The following is an 18213-nucleotide window of genomic DNA, read 5'->3' on the forward strand; positions in this document are numbered from 1 at the left end:
TAGATATTGCAGGAAGGCAGAATGTGAAATCTAGGAATGTCATGGAAATGAGAATTGCTTTAATTCAATAACATATACGTTGGCTTTCTAATTAGGTTGAATTGTATATTGTAGCTGCATAAGTATCTTATAAATATCTACCACATGCAACACAGGTACGTCAAAAGCATCTTGTAAACTATGAAATAGATCTGCAGAAGGAGTTAAAAATTATTTCTTAGTTCTTCCACGTCTTTTCAAATATTTCCTAGCTCAGAGATGTCATTTTATTTAGTTTTACACAATTCAAAAGCACTGTAAAACAACCTTTGTGATAAACATTCACCAATAACTGGGATGATAGGTTACTATTACAGCTTACTAATGTCTGACTGACGTTACACGGTCATATTACATTAAATAACTTCACCAGCACCAAAACATTGAAGAATTACATCTTACATAATTCATTTAAGCATGTGGAATATTTACTATGAAGGATTTTTCTTTAATCTTCTTATAGAGCTGATTTAGTCAGCTTTAACTTGTGAAATGACTCCATTACACAGTGCCAGCACAAGCGTCATGGAAAATCAGTGTGAGAGAAATGGGGAAGTAGAAGTGGTACTGGCTATTAGCAGAGCTTCTGCTGCGCAGCCTGGTTGGGATTTCTAACCTTGTTTCATTCTGATAATAAGAAAAAATCTGCCAACCAAGGTTTTAGATTGGGAATCAGAAGCTCTGGTTTCATTGGACCTTGGCAGTTTTTCTGCCTCAGTTCTCCATTCAGAGCACTGTAGTAACACTACCCTTTATATTCAAAGACTGCAAGCTGGAAGCTCTCTGCCATCGTTTTCCATAAGAAACTTGGTACTATGGAACTAGGATCAGAGCGCAGATGCTCAATTTTTAGCAAAAGGCCGTGATAACATTGTCCCAGTGTTGAACAGAAGTAAGTGATGCCCTTTCTCTCCTGAAGGAAGCACAAGGAACTTGCTCACTGAAAGTGTGCCCAGCTGGTGCAGTTCCTGAGTCACAGTCTTGAACCATAAGATGCAGAAGTTGACCATGATCTGGATCTGTAGTGGAGCTGAGAGTACATTCAGCTCTTTACCCCGGGCCACAGCAGTCAGGAAAAACTTCTTCACTAACTGCAGTGGGCACTGGAGTAAATTTTCTCTTCAATGTTATTACCAACATTTGAATGAAAAAAATAATAAAGAAAATCCAGATTGCTTAGTTCTTAAAATGAAGTTCAGGCATCCCGTGTGCTTGGTTTTACTCAGCAGCTTCCAGCACAAATTAAACACATTCTAGCACAAACGTGTTATTGCTTTTATGAAATTAAAGCGTCAGGGTTGCAAAGTATCAACTGGGAAATGTATCAGTTGCATCTTCTGCATTACAGAATTGAAGAAAAAGCTGATAAAAAACTGGAAGAGATGGGTAGCATCTATGTGATGGGAGCATCAGACAGATGTGGGCTGGCTGCAGTCTTTTCTTAAAACATCCAGAGAAGCAGCTATAGCTTTCTCTTGAAATACAACACTCACCATTTCACTGCCCTTAAGAGCTTCACAGCCATAGTCAATGCTGTCTGGAGGATAACTAGTGTTAAGTCATTCACAGTTTCTAGGCCTTCATTTTTTGTATTATTTTTTACAGCACCAAAGCTCAGTTTTAGAAAATGATTCATTTCTTTGTTTTCAGCCTTTAAGTAATGATTTTTGAATAAATAACGTGAAGCTGTGTTTTACCTGCTTTGGCAGGGGGGTTGGACTCGATGATCTCTGGAGGTCCCTTCCAACCCCTACAATTCTGTGATTGTGATTCCTTAGCCAACACACATAGCTGGCATAAAGTAGGCTTCTGGAGTTCTCCAGTCTCTCAAACTGTCACATTTTTGTGCGTTGTCACAAAGAAATAGTGTGATAGTGGTAGAAGAGAGAGAATAGCCTCTTCAGGGAGACAGAACAGAAAGATCCTATGAATGTGGAAGGTGCACATGGATTGGATGTCCTAGCCATGCTGTAGTGCTGGAGATGATCTGAATTTCTCCAAATACTGTGAAGTTCTTATTCTGGACCTTTACATTTGATTTTATTTTGAACAACAAAGCCACATTAACTGTACAGTATTAATTGAATACATGTAGCCTCCATGCTCATTACCTGGCTTCAGGTATATAGGCATCATATGTCACATGTGATAGAGGCTAACTAGCATACGTATCAGGAGTATCTGAAGGGAAACCAAAAGCAAAGTGGACCATGCAGACTGTTCTGCAGGGTAATCAGGGATAGCAGAAAGAAGAGAAAGCAAAAAATTTCTAAATAACGTGTATTGATGCTGCATGAGCTGCCTGCTGAAATTGTTTTAGAAACACTGATAGTGCAGCATGATTTCTTCTAAAATCACAAAGGTTTTCTTGCTGACAACACTAGGAATGTTACTGATTTATCAGAATCTTTGTATTTTGTAGACAATATCGAGGAGTTTATGGCAGCTGGCAAGTTACTCAGTCCCAGTCTTGCCATTTTTGTTCTCCCTAGTGACCAGACCAAACCAAACCAAGGAATCCACATTTCAGAGTTTTCTGTTGTTGCAGTGATACCTGCTGTTCATAACTCCTGCTCACGCTGCCGTTTCAGGCCGACGACTCTTGCTGCCAGGAGAAACACAGCCCCAGTGATCACTTCTGCGACAAAAGAGATCCAGACCAGTGCCAGAGACCAGCCAAACCTGATGTCGATTTCTACCAGGACTTCCTTACTCCTCAGGAGGCAGACAGCTTCTTCAAAGGCAGCAGCTGAATATGCAATGTAGACGCCAATCCCGGTAAGTGTAACCAGAGCTGGGTAAGAAAAACACGTTCGGTCAGTTACAATTTGCTACAGAAAGTAAAAGTCCTCACATAACTCTCTGGGCATCCTTGCCATTCCTTCTGATCTACTCAGGGTAGATTACCATTAAGGCTTCCCCTGCCTCTCAAATCAAGTCAAAATTGTTTTGGGGGAAGGGCGAGAGGAAAATGAACTGTCAGGTCCTGACAGAAGAGACACAAAATGAACAGCTGTGTTATTCTGAAAGCAAAGTCTTGCTCAACATTTTTCTCCAAAAGGTAAAGTGATGTTTTCCAGATATAATCTCTTATTATTTACATCCATTAAGCCAGGAGTTTGATATAGTACCTCCAAAAAGAAAAAGCAGACCAGTCATTAGAAGCAGTAGATATGCCCTGGCAAGAATACTGATAAATCCAGTCATTCCTCCAAAAATCATCAGTATCAGGCTCAGAGGCATCAGAATGACAAACGTCCCATGCATGTCTGAAGAAAAAAATGGAGAGTGTTAGTATTTTAATATTTTACTATCGTGTCACTTGATGCATTAATAATTAATGAGTGCAGATCCCATAATCAGCATCAGAGCCTTATTCTGAGCATTAAGAACAAGAAGCTGAACTATCTCTGTGGCTTTCAGTTTAAATAGGCGGGACACAGAATGGAGGAGAAGGTATCATCAGGTGGGTCCTCCATGGCCTCTGATTCAGAGACTGTGGTGATAAAGGGTATGTCAACGCAGATGTGTTTAAGCAATAAAACTCTACTCAGATATCAAGCCCAGCTGGAAAGCAGGTAGTGTGCTGGGTATCTGGTAGTCACTTGCAACCTTAAGTAGTAGTTCTGGCTATCTGAATCGTACGTATGATAGTAAGAGGTATTGTTCAGTTTGGGTGATGGAGTCTACCAAGCACTCTGGTTAAATGCTTTCTGTCTGTCCTATACCCTCTGCCAAACTGATCTACCAAATTGTTGACCTTTTCCTTTGTAGCTGAACAACTACAGGTACATTTTCCCATCCAGCTCTAATTCTATGTCTGTCGTTGTTTTCTACAGCAGCTTCACTAAGTACATTATCCTACACTGGTTGCTTCCTCTCGTATTACCTTTTTTACATTAGTTCTTATTGATCCCTATAATATCTTAATAGCTGTGTAAACAGAGGGTTGTTGTGTATTTTTTCGTATCATGCTGTTTTCTCCTCAATAAACCATCTTTGTCTCTCCTCTTTCTCACATAGCCTATCCACATATTCAACCCAACCTTTTCTAGAATAATAACAAAAACACAAATGCATCAGCTTCTGGTATCTTCTTATTTCTTACTACGGGTTGAGCAGAGTAAAGAGCAGAGTTACTCAGAATGGAGAACTTACGTTGTGTTTTCTGAATGGCTTTGGGCTTCAGTGCCCCACTTAATTTCCCAGAGGAGCAATGGAATATCAGCTAGTTCCTAAGGAAGATCAGTCAGTTAAGGGATTAGAGTTTGTGTATGGGCCAATCATCAGTTTATTTCTTTATCAGTAACTGTAACTCCCTGCTCAAGTGGATATATAACACTGATATATAGGCTGGTTAAGGATCCAGCTCATCTTCGACATGAGTAGAAAGATAAGATGTACTCATGGGTCAGCATATTGCTTCTGTGCTTTGTTCTTTCAATAAGTTAGTTCAGTCTGTGTCTTTGCAGCTCTGACTTGTGAATGATACTTGAATACTGCAACACCAATTTTAGTTAGTTGGGAAGGATTCATTGTTTCTGAAGATATTAGTTCCTTGCTACTTTCTTTACAAAGAAGAAAATTCTGCAAATCAATCTTTGGTTCTTCTCTTTCTTGGAAAAAACAATCAATTTAACTTATTCCTCTTTCTCCTCACCTGTATTACTGTAAAGTCACTGAAGCAAGTTGAAGAATGGTGTAAATTAAAAGGGAATTTGTTCTTAGGTTAGTAAAAACAAACATACCTTGGTTCAGCTCTAGAACAGAGCTGCCATTTCAGTGACCTTGAAAGCCTCACAGTGCCTTGTAATGTGTCAAGGACATAGTAAGTAGTTCAGCTCTGAATGATTGAAGAACCTTCTCAGATATTCCCAATGAGCCAGCAAAGTACTTTGAGGGAAAGTATGATCAAACCTAGCAGATATTTTTTTAATGTAAGGAGATCCAATAGTTTTGACTGTTACTTGTTGTCGTTTAGACATTGCTTTGACCTCAGAAATGGAGAAAAGGAAGTGAAAAGTCCTCTAGTGGATAAAATTTGATGTAATTATCAAGAAAAGAGTAAGAATGGTGCGACTCAGTCCTCAGAGCCAGCATTGCAGGATGTTGAGCCGCATAAGCAAGCTTGCCACTGGGCTTTGTCATTTCCCACCTGTCCCTCACCAATCATGGCTGCTGCTATCAAACCTGAGGACAGTAACACTAATGGTGTTCCTTTGATTTCCTGTCTGTGCTTTGATTTCAACTGCAGCAGTTAGGACTGTAACCTCAGCTAGGACAAGTGCAGTGAAGATAAGGCTGTTCAGAGCACTTTCTTTTGAGCCAAAAGGAGAACGAATCCATACCATGGTATTATCCTGGGGAGAGTCATAAAGTACATTAATGATCTGTGACAACTGCATGCAGTGGCAGAATAACTCTGATTTTTTTTAATTTTTTTTTCCCTCTGTGGCAAAAATAAGTTTTAGGGATATCTCAGTTGAAACCCACAAACCCCCCCGGATCACCCGCAGCTGTTTAAAAAATCAAAGGTTTAACGGGCTGCATCTGGTTAAACAGCACTTGCATCACTTCCAGTATTCCAGTTCAGTACCTAATACTCATTTGTGCTTCTTCTATGCTGTCTGTAACTGCCGGTGAAACTTATTCGAAAATGCTGCCATGGAAACCACTCAGGGATTTGAATTCATGTCATCTGGTGTATGATATTATACCATTATATTCCTTGATTAGAGGGAGGGAATTAGTTTATAGAAGGACATGACTTAAAACATCTTTACTGTATTTCTGCCTCCAGTAATCATCTGCGGATAAAAGTTCAAACATAAATTTTGAGGTAAAACATTTTCTTGGTTTTTTTTTAGGTTATGTTGAAATACACAGGTTGTGTATTGTGTAAAGCTTCATTTTGATAAAATTACTGGGGGAGGGGAGAACAAGCATTTTGCAAAAGAAAAAGGCCTGTGCACTTTCTGTAGAGCATCATTCGTCTTCCCACTTCTGTTTTTCACTTGAGTTCCCTGTTGGTAGAGCTGAAAAGATCCAATACTGTAAAACTGGCAAACATTTAAAAACCACTCCACTTCTATGGACTGAAAATACTTACATTGCTCAATGCTTCTTCATATAGTTTTAAGCTTATTAGCCAAAGCTGTGACCAAATGTCTGCAAGAGTGACATCTGCAGGGTGTATCCAGATCTGTGAGTTTGGCACGCACTTCTAAATTATGATTCAGCACAGCTGTTGATGAGCAGTGCATAGCAGATATCTCTGGAATGAACTATAAAAACTGGCTGATATCAAAGCTGACCAGCTGCAGGTCTAGCAGCATTATTACCATCTCCTGTTAATATGCTGGAGCTCCACTGCTTCAAACTAACTTTGGATTTGTTTGCACAGCTTGTGATAGCAAGCAATAGTCATTTCATCAGAAATATTCCAAATGACAGCAGCTCAGAAGACCTTAATTAAAGACCTGTTCATCTTCCTCAGCAGTAACTAAATAGCCAGCAAGAAAGCACTGCATGTAAAGCTACAGTTCAACAGAATGCTGGCAGCAGTGCATCCAGCAGGGCTGCTCTGGAGAGGTTTGGCAGGGCTCAGGTGGATCAGCACACTTAGAAAGCCTGACAACTGCTCTCTGTGGCTGAACGTGAGTCTTCTGGGCTAGAACACGGGGCACCAAGTCCCAATCAGTAGTGAACGGGTGATGAAGGAGAAGAGCTTGCAAGGTGAGGGTGTCCCAGGAGAATGAGCTGAGCTCTGGATGTTGGGTGTCAGCTTTGTGTTGCTCCCTGGTGACAAGTCTGAACTAAAGTGAGAAATAAATTGCAGATTGTAGAAATACAGTGATACTGGAGTTGGTACGGGTGAGAGCTGATGGAGCCTTTCAGTGCTAGGAAGAGACAGAATGCTAAACACAAGCAGCATAGCAGGGTTCGTGTTCTATTGCTATGATTGTAATGGCATTTGAAAATAAGAACGTTCATCAGAAGCTGTCACTTATTCAGTCTCAGCTGAAGGGATGCTACAGTTGTTTCAGATTTTCAGATTTATATATACCATAATTTACCATAATATCAACTACAAGCACTAAAAAAAAAGTTCACTGAAACCCCTCTGATCTTAATACCGTTGCTCAGAAACAAAACATCTATTTAGGTATACATCTACCACAGCACTGAAGATAGAATTTCTGCGTATATCCTTATTACACATGGCCTTTGCAAACTGGCTCTTGCCAGCTGCTCCAGCCCTACCTGGTTCCTTCTGGCAACTTGAAGCCAAAAGAAAAAATTGTCAAGAGCTGCAAACTCCCCAGGTGTGTGCAAAGGTATATGGAAACTGCTGAGTGCTGGCCTGAACCACTGACTGAGCACCTGGGAAAGGTCAGCCCTGGGAGCACAGGTGAAGGCAATTCAGCTGTGTGACCAGAAGGGGTGGAGCCTGGCTGCACGTCTCTGAGACCTCATTTAAGGGCTGACTGCTACTGGAAAAGGGTCTCTGGTTGGAGATCCCTCCTTTGTGAAGCTTTCCCCTGCAAACCTGGAATCTTTTGATATAGGTGAGCAATCTTCTCTTCCTTTATAGTGTCTTTCTATCATGCTGGTCCTTCTGTCATCACACCTGCGTTGTAGCATCTTTCTCATCATATTTGATCTGTCTAGTTGCTACAGATGGCAAGTAAAGGATCAGTATAGATAGCATTCTGTATACATATTGAACTCAGTGAAGATGAGTTAGGACTTATGAACAGGGTGAAGAGTGGACGCAGCTGGTTGACCACTGGAGGTCCATGCACTGTGAGGAAATCCAGTCTTGTTTTACTATGTTGTTAAGCTAATTTTGTTGAGGAAGAAACTGAGGCAGCTGTGACATGATAACACCGGGGTACTCAGCAACTGCCTCTGTGGCTGAGGTTGCTTTCCTACAGGATGCACCAACTTCCCTGCAGGAAGCACTAACCTGTCTGCAGCCTTGTGGGTCTGAGTAAATTAATGACTGTAAAAAACACTGGGGAGAATAATTTCAGCAGCCGTGGATGGGCAGCTGCATGCTCCAGAATTGATTTTTACAAGAAGAGCATTTCCTTTCACTGGAGCAAGATTGGAAACGTCAGCGGTTAACTGATCTTCACAGGATAGCTCAGGAACGAAGGAGAGCACTAAAAAGTGACTTGTAATGGAAAATCACTCTGGCCATAATAGTCAGCAAAATCTCAGGATCTCCAGCGGTCCCTAATGCAGCTTTTTGGTGTTGGGGCAAACTATGCAGCCAGTAATAGCTAGCAGTAGTTTCTCTTGCATTATTTTTGTAACACTCACTCTAGCTCTGCTGTGTAAATGGGTGCAGCTCCAGCTTGGGGTGCAAAGTTAAGAAATGTTCAGAGGAATTATGTGTTGTATGCTTTTTCATTTGGTTTCATCTCTGGCCCAAAATGGTCTCTTCTGTAAGGCATTACTTGACGGAAATGAATTTGCTTTAATGTGCCAAAAGACTAAAAATCTTTGTGACAATTTAGTTTAAAAGGATAGGGAGGGAAGTCACACACACAAATCTCCACCGTTTAACAGATGTTACCATGCATTGGAAAAACACTTTGTCACAGCTTTCTTCCATCAGCAGATGGCACAGCAGGTAGCTCAGTGCCTCCAGGAGCAGTCTTTGTTAACAGGCAGGGGTCACTGCAGCCATAGCAGGCACACAGGAACACAGAGTTTCCAAAAAGCTGAGTTTGTGTGAGTCCCCAGCTGGCTCGTTGCTCTGTTCTTTTGATGGCTGATCTGTCTTACAGGAAGGGCTCAATTTGGAGTAAAATTGGATTCTGATTTAAAATATTTATAAAATTTTCTGTTTTGCTCAGATTGCATCTTCATCTAAACCTGTATGGGTAATTACTGCTTATAATGCCAAGTTTGGTAAAATAAAAATATTTTTACTACAAAATTTCCTAAAAGTAACCTTTCCTTCAGTGAAACTTATTTTTTTAAGAACTGATTTCGCAGCAACTCTTGGGAGAAAAAAATTCAATAGATTAAATGCCATTCTTTCTATACACCCATTTTCTTCTCTCTGAATCTGATCCTGGGATTTTGAATGTTATGTTTCTTATCCTGGAAAACAGCAAAGCTGCTCAGAACTCCTGACACTGCTTCCTGTGAGGTCAGCAGCATCCAACTCTTACTGTTCTGTGAGAGCTGGACTTGGCTTCCAGTGACAAATTCCTTCTGCCTGTCTCCTATAGCTGGCACAGGAGAATGCATGGAGGAGAAAGGCATCTGAGCTGCTTCTGCTGACAGATTTCAGTTGTAGCCCTGGTGGTCACCAGCAGACCTTAGTAAGTGTCAAAGTTATGGAAAGTGATGCTCTCGCTGTAATCTGTCCATTTGGCACTGGTAGGAGCAGAAGCAATGCCAGTGTTCCAGTGCTCAGTCAGTTGACTGCTGAATCCCTTTTGATTGGATGTCCCAGCGTGGTAGAAGACTTTGCACCACCAACACAAAGATTAAGAGCAACTTGGAGGAAAAAAACGTTGTCTGTAGACACGCAGAAGAAATTAGGGATGTTCACCTGCTTGCACTACTGTTGCTGTCTTCTGCGATGTTTTCATTCTGGCTGCCACTGCTGTTCCAGTTGGTGACTGTGGTAGGTTTGACTTCTTTCATGTTTTGCTGAATGGGTGACTGGGTTGGCTCTGACTCTGGGATGAGGCAGCTCAGTCATTCTGATTGAGGAATTGTTTGGGGAAATACTAGGCAGGTTCAAGCACTTTTGCTCAACACAAGAATGTTTCAGGCCTTTCAGATGTGCAAAGCCTGCTGCACCCTGGGCTGCTGTTGTCAAAACCCATGTTTGTAATGAAGTGCCCAGAAGCACAATAGGCTTTTTTTGTTTCTGCACAAAATGGACAGGCTTTCATTACACTGAATTAGCAGAGCAGATCCAGAAAAAGGAAATGATAGTTACATTATGAAAGCTTAGTGGCATTTCCCTCAGAAATGTATCTTTTCACAATATTTCGTAAAACTGTGTATGGAGCAGAGGAAAATACCTGCAGTAGAAAAACATTTTATAAATGCAGAAATGTCAGAAAAGCGAGTCTGGTCATATCTTCTTTAAACAGTGGCTGGTGTTTCAAACAAATATACATATATATTTGTTTATATATATCATCCTCCTATGAAGTAATCTGTAGTTTGAAAGCATTTTGTACACTGTGAGGTTGGGGGTGAGAGGGTCTATGTCATATGTTCAGTTGAAGGGAGGGATGAGGAAAGAACTGGGAGCTTAATGTACTGGACAAGGCATGCTTGTAGCTGAGCCATGAAAGAAACAGCTCAGAGGTGCTGCAGTGATGTGAAAGTACGTTGCACTCTCAGGGTTAAGAAGACCTGCTCTGATTGCCTGAGTAATGCTGCTGGTGGAACGGAACTTTAATTTGAATGCCCAATTTTTCTGTTTTGTCTGGAGTTCTATTTGAAGCACACAATAAGCCTGCAAGGAAACTGCTGGAGATGAATAGGAGAGATTGGAAATGTGGAGGGAGAGAAAACGAAGGCTTTTCATTCTCTAACGACGAGGGGTTTGTCCTCTGTCAGCCACCAGCCCTTCTTTTTCACTTAGACCCAGCTCTCTGCACGCAGGTACAGACTCTCTCCCATCTTTTTGGCACTCGTGTCTATTAACGTCATGCCAGAAAGAGTGTAGGAACACTGAAAAAAGCAGAGCAAGATTACTGATGAGAGACTTAAGTGCCTGCACTAGGAGACAGTGCTTTAAAGCTTTTTGGGAATAACAGGCGAGGAACACGCAATGTTAGCAGAGCTGCTGAAATTCAGTCTGCCAATCAAACAGTGAGAAAAGCAAGCACACCTCTGGGCAGATTGAGATTAATTCCATGTGAGTGTTATTCACACTGACATCCACAAATGAACACAGAAAAAAATAGAGTTTTTTTAAACTGACTGATGAAGGCAGCGCAGTTAGCTGCATTGTCCTGCATAGCAACACATGAAGAAATTGCCTGAATTACCCTAATAACGCTGGAACTGAGGAGGCTAGAATTGTCCTACAAAAGCCTAGTTAAAATTTGTTGTCAATTAAGGTTTGCCCAGATCTGCCTAAATACGATCCAGGAACCACAGTCAGAAAAAGACTTTAAGAAAAAAATACAAGGCTGAAGTAGAACATCCATACCAAACCAGATGGCACTTTTAGAAATGTCTGTATTTCCTAGAAGTGCAGCTGCTATTGCTGTGCAATCCACTGAAGCTGCATTGAAGCTGTGCGTCTAAAACATCAGAGTTCTTTACTGGGTATTCTAATCAAATCAACAGGTTCATTTAATTAAAAAGTGCCCTTATATCTCATTTTTAGGCAGGCTATGCCTGTTCATAATAAAGCATGCAAGCATCTTTGCAAGCTCTGCCTAAGAAACTGTAAGTGGTGTTTGATGATGTGAGAGACAAAATCTCTCTGAGGCTCTGAAGAGTCTGTATGTGTACTTATGGATCCAATTTTTTCACATATCCGCTCTTTTCTTACCCTGCCTGACTACCAAAGAGGTGTCCTTTGTTTCCAAGCCAATGTCATTTTTATAATAAATAGCTCTGGAATAGTTTTGATTCTGTTTTAGCAGAATTCAGCTTTCACTGAAGAGCTGTAATCTAAAACCTCTTTATGTGAGAGGAATTACAGATGTAGCATTTGCAAACACGGACATAATGTTGTCCTGACATTTTAGGCAACTTCTGACCTCACTGGTCAAGGTGCCCGTATGTAAATGTGATTGGTGTGGTTAGGTTTAATCAATTAAATGTTAACTTTGAACTCCTTAAAGGATTCAGCGATGCAGGAGGCAATCATTGTTAGTTATCTTCACAGTTTTCACCATCATCGTGAAGCTAAAGCCCTCTGTCTTAAGGAAGGAAAGTGGAAAAAAATGGCACCTTTCTATTTCCAAGTGCAGAGATGGTCTGTGCTGCAAGGCTCCAACCTGTCAGTGTGTTGGTGGTGATGCTGTTTATTTCTACTTAAACTTCCCAGCAACACAGCCACATTACATCAGTAGCCCTGGGCTTACTTTGCCACATTGGCTGCACTGCTGGCTGTGTCGTGGGGTGCTCAGGGAAATGGCTGTTTCTGAGGAAAAGACACAGGATAAGTGTGTGTGTGTTCTGTTTGTGAGGGGAAAACAATCAGAGAGGATAGGTATACAAAAAAGGAAGCTCATAAACAAGCTCTTGTATGAACAAAGTGTCATGCTGAATGTGGTGCAAAGAAGCAAATTCATCTTTTACCAGGTGCCCAGAAGGATTTGAAAATGTTCTGAAATATTCTGAAAACATTCTGATTCTGACAAATGAATCTAAAGCAAAAGAACATCAATTGTGCAGTTAGAAACTTCAAGTAACCTTTTGAGCACGATGTTCTTCACAGAGCATTAATGCTTCTTTCAGTTATTGATTTGTTTTCTTAAATTCCTGTACCATGATATTTTTTCAGAGGGATGGATCCCAATGACAAGGTAGATAAGTGACTGACTTAAACATTAATTTAAAAGTATGCTTACACATTTCCAGGAATTAAACTCTTGTGTGGGAATCTTCAACATTCCTGCCTTTCTTTTATAACAGCTGTGAACCTTCTGTAACCCCCGCCCTCCCCCAGCACAAACGTGCTGTTCTGGCAGAAACTGGCTGAACCTGACATCAAGCAGAGGGTTATGCCAGCAGCAATCCCTCTTAAGGACCACATGCAGTGACTGTACAGTGCAGTTCTCACAGCCCCCTCTGAAGCAGCTCTGGGAGCATGAGCGTGGCCCAGGGTGGGGGAATAGAAGGAAAATAACACAGAAATTACTCACATAAGAGCTGTCGGTGTGAGTCGGTGATGTTTGCATTCTCGTGCCTGAAGGGGTTGATCAAAGGGTAGCATTTGCTCCTAACTGATATAGATGGGGAAAAATAAATAGGAAAAACGTTAAGCTAAAGATTATTATCATACATAAGCAATAATATAACACATACATAATGATATATGTTGCCACGATTTAGGGATACAAAGTGAGCATTGTGTGGTGGCGCATATGCTGTTTCCATCATCGGCAATCACTGGAATGGCTTTAACCCCGCTGTACTTCCTCCCCTTAATTTCCCCTGAGCCAAATGAAAACAGATCTCTTCCTTTCTAAATGTTTAACGCTTATTCAATTGGTCTGAATTAAAAGTTAATGCCGAACTACTTTGCGAGAACAGAAAATCCGCTCTGCTCGTGCCCCCTTGCCCAGCAGCAGGAGTCAGGCGTCGGGCGTCCTCCGTGCGTGGAGGGAGAGCCCGGGTGGGGCGGGCGGCCCCCGGCTACGGACAGCAGAGAGGACGGCATCGGCACGGCGCGGTCCGGGACCCCCCCGACGCCCCCCGCCGCCCCACTCACGCCGGCAGGTCCGCCAGAGCCCCGAGTGCGAGCTGAGCGCGGCCGTGCCGTTGGCGGCCGTCTCCAGGCGGGAGGCATCGATGATGTACCAGAAGTCCGTCGCGATGGCCACCACGAGGAAGACGAAGCTGGAGGCTCCCACCAGAGCCAGGAGCAGCGACAGGACGCTCAGGCTCACCCTCATGCTGCCCGTCGGACCGCGGGAGGAGATGCACGCTGACGGGAAGGGCGGTGCGGGAGAAGGCGATGCCCGTGCCCGCTCGGTGCCGCGCGGTGCCGCTCGGTGCCGGCACGGCGGGTCCCGCTGACGGCGGCACGCAGGCAGCAGCGCGGCTCCCGGGCGGTCCGCACGGGCGCTCCATAGGGAGCCTCGTTCTGCTGCTTGCTTGCTCAGAACTCGTCCCAGACTCCCCAGGGGAACGTTAAGTAACGCCCAGTCGTTAAACGGTCCTTCTCTGTTCTTTTGTGGCATGGGCACGGGGCACGACGTGTGACTCACTCGTGGCATCAAGCTCTCAGGTGTGCTTTCAGCAGCAGGATAAGCTCAAAGGAAAATATTCCTGGAAAGAGCGTGTTTATTTACACACACCCATCAGCATCACTCCTGCCTGTGTTTTGCTGTGCAACTCCAAACAAGGATGTGCATTGCTGGCGTTTATAATAGTCTTTCCATTCTGGAATACACAGTTAAGCGACTGCATCTTTATTCTGAGCTTTTATTATCTCTTGCCTCCCCCAGGTGTATTTGTAATACATGAAAGTGCTGGTGTCATTCTACAAACTAAGCAGCTGTTGTTATCAGATGACTGAAGCCATACAAGCCTCGCGGAACAAGGTGAAATGTTTCATTAGATTCATTGATCCAGTAATAAGACATAAATGAGCTTTGGGGCACGAATCTTAATTGGGACTCCAAACTTATCTGTTTTGCAAACTTATTTGGCCCCACAAGCATCACGCATTGAGCAGATGGTTCATCAGCTCACTTCTCAGGTCTGAGCCAACCACACATCTCAACCAGCCTGCATCGCCCACCTCCAGTTAATGTCAAGGGAAAGCAAAGGGTGTCACAGAATGAAACAGCAGCACTTAAGCTGTGTAGGTCCAAGTGGCCCCAGAATAATGCTACCACACAGGGTGCACGTCTGTGACATGCATCCCGGACAGTTGTTTTCCCTAAGCTTGGTGCCACAGAGCTCTAGACGTGCTTATTCTTAGGAACATTACTAAATAATTTTGTTTTAGTCGTCAGAATATGTGGAGGTCCTTGCAGAATCTGTCTGGCTTAAATTTACAGAAAACAAAAGCTAGACCTGCTAGCTCCTGATCCTTTTATGCCCTGTGATGATAGAAAAATTAATGTCAAGAATATATCAGCTCAAGATTTAATTTCCACATCAGCATAATCTGCAGGCATTCACTCTCATGCTGAGAAGAAAAACAAAATGAACTTCTACAAAGTCGGAAAACAAAAGAATCCCAGTTCATCAAAACATCTTCATGTATTCATGAGAAAGGGTCCATAATGAAAGGAAGAAGCCAGTGGCACAGGCTGGCTTCACCAGAGATTTAATTACAAATCTACTGAGATCTCTAAAAATAACACAAACTTGGAAGTCACACTGGGGTTTTCAGTGTAGGAAGAGCTTAGATTTTAACGTAGAATTATCTTTGTGGAGAAGGAGCAGTACCCTTTGTGTACAACCTGCTACTCAGATATCACAGATAATTAATAGCCCACAGGGTGCAGCGTAGCAAAATGCAGCATTCTGACCTCGAAGAGCCTAATTTTATATTAAAAATCTCAGAAGAGACTGACCACCCCCAGAGGTGGGCAGGGGAATGGGAAAGAAGTTGTGGGCAGAAATGAGCAGAATGGATGGATGGAATTTTCTCTTACTTTCTGGAGCATTAATCAGTGTTAAAGTCTTCACTAAAACTTTACAACAGCATTTGGTATAGAGCATGCGAGCATCAAATGCCTTTCTGCAGTTCTTCCCTGTAATCTAGCTTAAAGATCTCAATTTAAAAGACAATGATTTGTGATTGCTACTGAATGCATCAGGGTGCTTCTGTGTTTTATGGATTTGGTATGCTTGAGCATAAGAGAGGGCTTTTCACTCACCTTCAGTTTGCTCTTTTCCTCCTGCTTAAAGAGAATTTGGGTGTGTTTTAAGAACCATCTGACATGTGACATACAGACCTCTCTCAGAAAATATTCTATGTAAATCTGCCTGTGATGGATGGGAGAAGCCCTGATGGGATGGTGCCAAAGGCATGCAAATTCTTGTACTGAACGATCCCATGGAGAATAATGCTATAATCAGAGAGTGAATGTTTCTGATAAACAACCACAAAATAGTTAATGAAAAAGAAATCACTGTGGGTTTAGCTCTGCACTGCTGTCATTGCCTTGTAATTTGGTTTTCTTGCTGGATGAGGCAAGCTTCCCCTGGGAAGAAGTAGATATTCAAGAAATATGGAAACACAGAAGCTGACAGCTGCACTTGCCCTTTTAAATTATTGTTCATTGACTCCTCATGAACTTTTCAACCTCAAGCAGTGATGTAGGGATTTTCAACCTGCTGACCAGCACCGAGGTGTCATGTGCTTGGATAGCAAAACAAAGTTCTCCACTGATTTTTCATCTATATAACAGTCTTTTTATTCATTCCAAGTTCAAAGCACTTTGCATACCAGCGGATGCTAATCATAGTTGTCATTACTGCAGAAATACACAGGGTGCGATCATAGCATTACAGTCAGATTTCACCTTTACTTACTGGTACGTGCTCTCACTTTTCATTCTGATTTAATGTATCTGTAATAAGAAGAGTAGAATAGCCTGGGCATCCAAGGGCACTGTGGTTAGGGCATTAGGGTAGGAACAAGTAGTTCTAATTTTGTTCCCTGCTGCATGCAAAGAATATTAAGTTGCTTTGGAAAAGCAGTTTAAATAAAGGCACTTGGTGCTGCCGCCTGGACATGCAATTCCTAAAAACCTTAATGCTTTTTTCTCTTACGAAGAAAGTGTAATCACTATCAGCCAGTTCACAAATGGATTGGGAGGATAAACATTTGTCAGTGTTATAAGATATTAATTCAGTATGGTAATGTGTGGTACTAGATATAAAATTATTAAAAGAATATATGTATTTGTGCCCATAGCACCACTTCCTCTGCACTCACCAAGAGCAAAAATTTGGATGCACACACATAAATGTCAATGTGAAAAACAAGATATTAAGCTGCTTTTTATTGTTATACTTAGTTCCTTGGTGATCTCCTGTGGCCTTTCTGATAGCTGCTCTTTTAATCTGAAGCCGAGAAAGATCTTTTTCCTTTGTCTATTTCATTATAATGTGACCCAAAGCTATTGTTTTAAACTACCGTTTTTATTACTGTTACAAAATATATTGCTTTAGTGAGATTTTGGGGATAGGGAATGGGTCAGTAAAATAATAGACCAGCTGCCATAGGCTCTTCAGCTTTCATGATACCTGTTCCTAAGCATCAGATCAGAACGTACCTTGAATTGAATATAATCAGCAACCAGACTTCTGAGTATCTTTCAACAAAATCCAGTTATTTTCAGTGTCTGTGCTGATTGCAAGGCTAGAACTATGAATGGGGAAATCAATCACATCACTTCTTCAGTGTGCAGTGTACTGTGGAAAAGCTGCATGTCTGTTGGACCGCAATTATACACAACCTGTGAGTTCACTGTGTTGTCTGTACCGTCACCTGAGATGTCTTTATGAACTGAATCCCCTTTGCACCTCCCTCCAGGTATTTATGGACAAGGATGAGATCCGCCTGAGCCTTCTCCAGGCTCAACAGCCTGAGCTCTCTCCATCTCCTCACAGGAGAGGTGCTCCATCCCCCTCAAACCTTCACGGCCCTGTAGTGGACCCTCGCCTTCTTATGATGGTCTCTCTCTGTGGGACCCAGCGCTGGACACAGCACTCTGTACCACCTCACCAGTGCCGAGCAGAGGGGAAGGACCACTGCTGTCCATCTGCTGGCTCCCTAACAACAAAGTGCTCATGAACAGTATATGAACTGACAAGTTGCTTTTTCTGAACCTGCAGAACTTGTAGTTTTCTATTTTTCTGTCCATTGCTGGCTTTTCTGACAGCCATAGTTGCAGTACAGGAAAATGACGGTGTGTCACTTCAGCTGTTCTTACCCAGCAAACAAGCAAAATTCTTCAATTTTGAGCCATGGTATTGCAAGAACCTGTTCAACCAGGAGTATATATTTTTTTTAAATCTTGCTTTTACATTCATAATGAGACGATATCATTTTGCTTCTTGACTTGATGTGATTCAGTTGCACTTAGCTTTAAATATTTTTCACACGCAGTACGTTAAGTTGAAAAAGCTGCTGGAAGATGGCTGCTCTTGGTGAAAGCATAAACGTGCCTGATTTCTTCTGTGATGCTCGAGGCCGAGCACCAACTCCAACGGCTGTCCTTCCACATGTCACGCCAAAGGAGATGGAATTCATTTGAGTATTTGCTCTAATTTGAATGCTTTTTTGGTGTCAGGGTATTCTTGTTTTATCCCGTGTTTTATGTAGCTCTCATAGGCACATGGCACAGTTTTGGAGAGCGTTATTTGCTTACTGCAGTTGCAGGCGGCAGCAGGCAGGCGGCCATGGAGGCCGTTCGTTCTGACTGACCCAATGGCGGCGAAGAGGGCGGGGCGGGCGCGTCAGCCGCGCGCCGGAAGGAG

General features: G+C 42.4%; 1 protein-coding gene and 1 long non-coding RNA gene across 2 annotated transcripts; one reads left to right on the forward strand and one right to left on the reverse strand.

Annotated features, from left to right (window-relative positions):
- TMEM114 (transmembrane protein 114) lies at positions 1 to 13933 on the reverse strand. Its single transcript, XM_052680181.1, has 4 exons — positions 13478 to 13933; positions 12909 to 12989; positions 3171 to 3308; positions 1 to 2833 (listed from the first exon to the last, which is right to left on the reverse strand). The coding sequence occupies exons 1-4, from the start codon at positions 13659 to 13661 to the stop codon at positions 2601 to 2603; spliced, it is 636 nt and encodes a 211-aa protein (XP_052536141.1). The 5' UTR covers positions 13662 to 13933; the 3' UTR covers positions 1 to 2600.
- Positions 2722 to 18212, forward strand: LOC128079207 (uncharacterized). The gene is made up of 3 exons (XR_008206026.1): positions 2722 to 2817; positions 14217 to 14312; positions 17267 to 18212. It is a non-coding gene; the product is annotated as an uncharacterized LOC128079207 (long non-coding RNA).
- The last annotated feature ends 1 nt before the right edge of the window (position 18213 follows it).

This window comes from Tympanuchus pallidicinctus, unplaced genomic scaffold (assembly GCF_026119805.1).
Source record: "Tympanuchus pallidicinctus isolate F22 unplaced genomic scaffold, pur_lepc_1.0 scaffold18, whole genome shotgun sequence".
In the NCBI taxonomy this organism is placed as follows: Eukaryota; Metazoa; Chordata; class Aves; order Galliformes; family Phasianidae; genus Tympanuchus; species Tympanuchus pallidicinctus.

Excerpts from the sequence above, each read along its gene's own strand:
- TMEM114 (XM_052680181.1), bottom strand. The coding sequence starts at position 13,661 with ATGAGGGTGAGCCTGAGCGTCCTGTCGCTGCTCCTGGCTCTGGTGGGA. Across the intron at positions 12,990-13,477 it reads GCTCTGGCGGACCTGCCGGC|TTAGGAGCAAATGCTACCCT; the intron begins GTGAGTGGGGCG and ends CATCTATATCAG. Across the intron at positions 2,834-3,170 it reads TCTGCTTTTTCTTTTTGGAG|CTCTGGTTACACTTACCGGG; the intron begins GTACTATATCAA and ends TTTCTTACCCAG.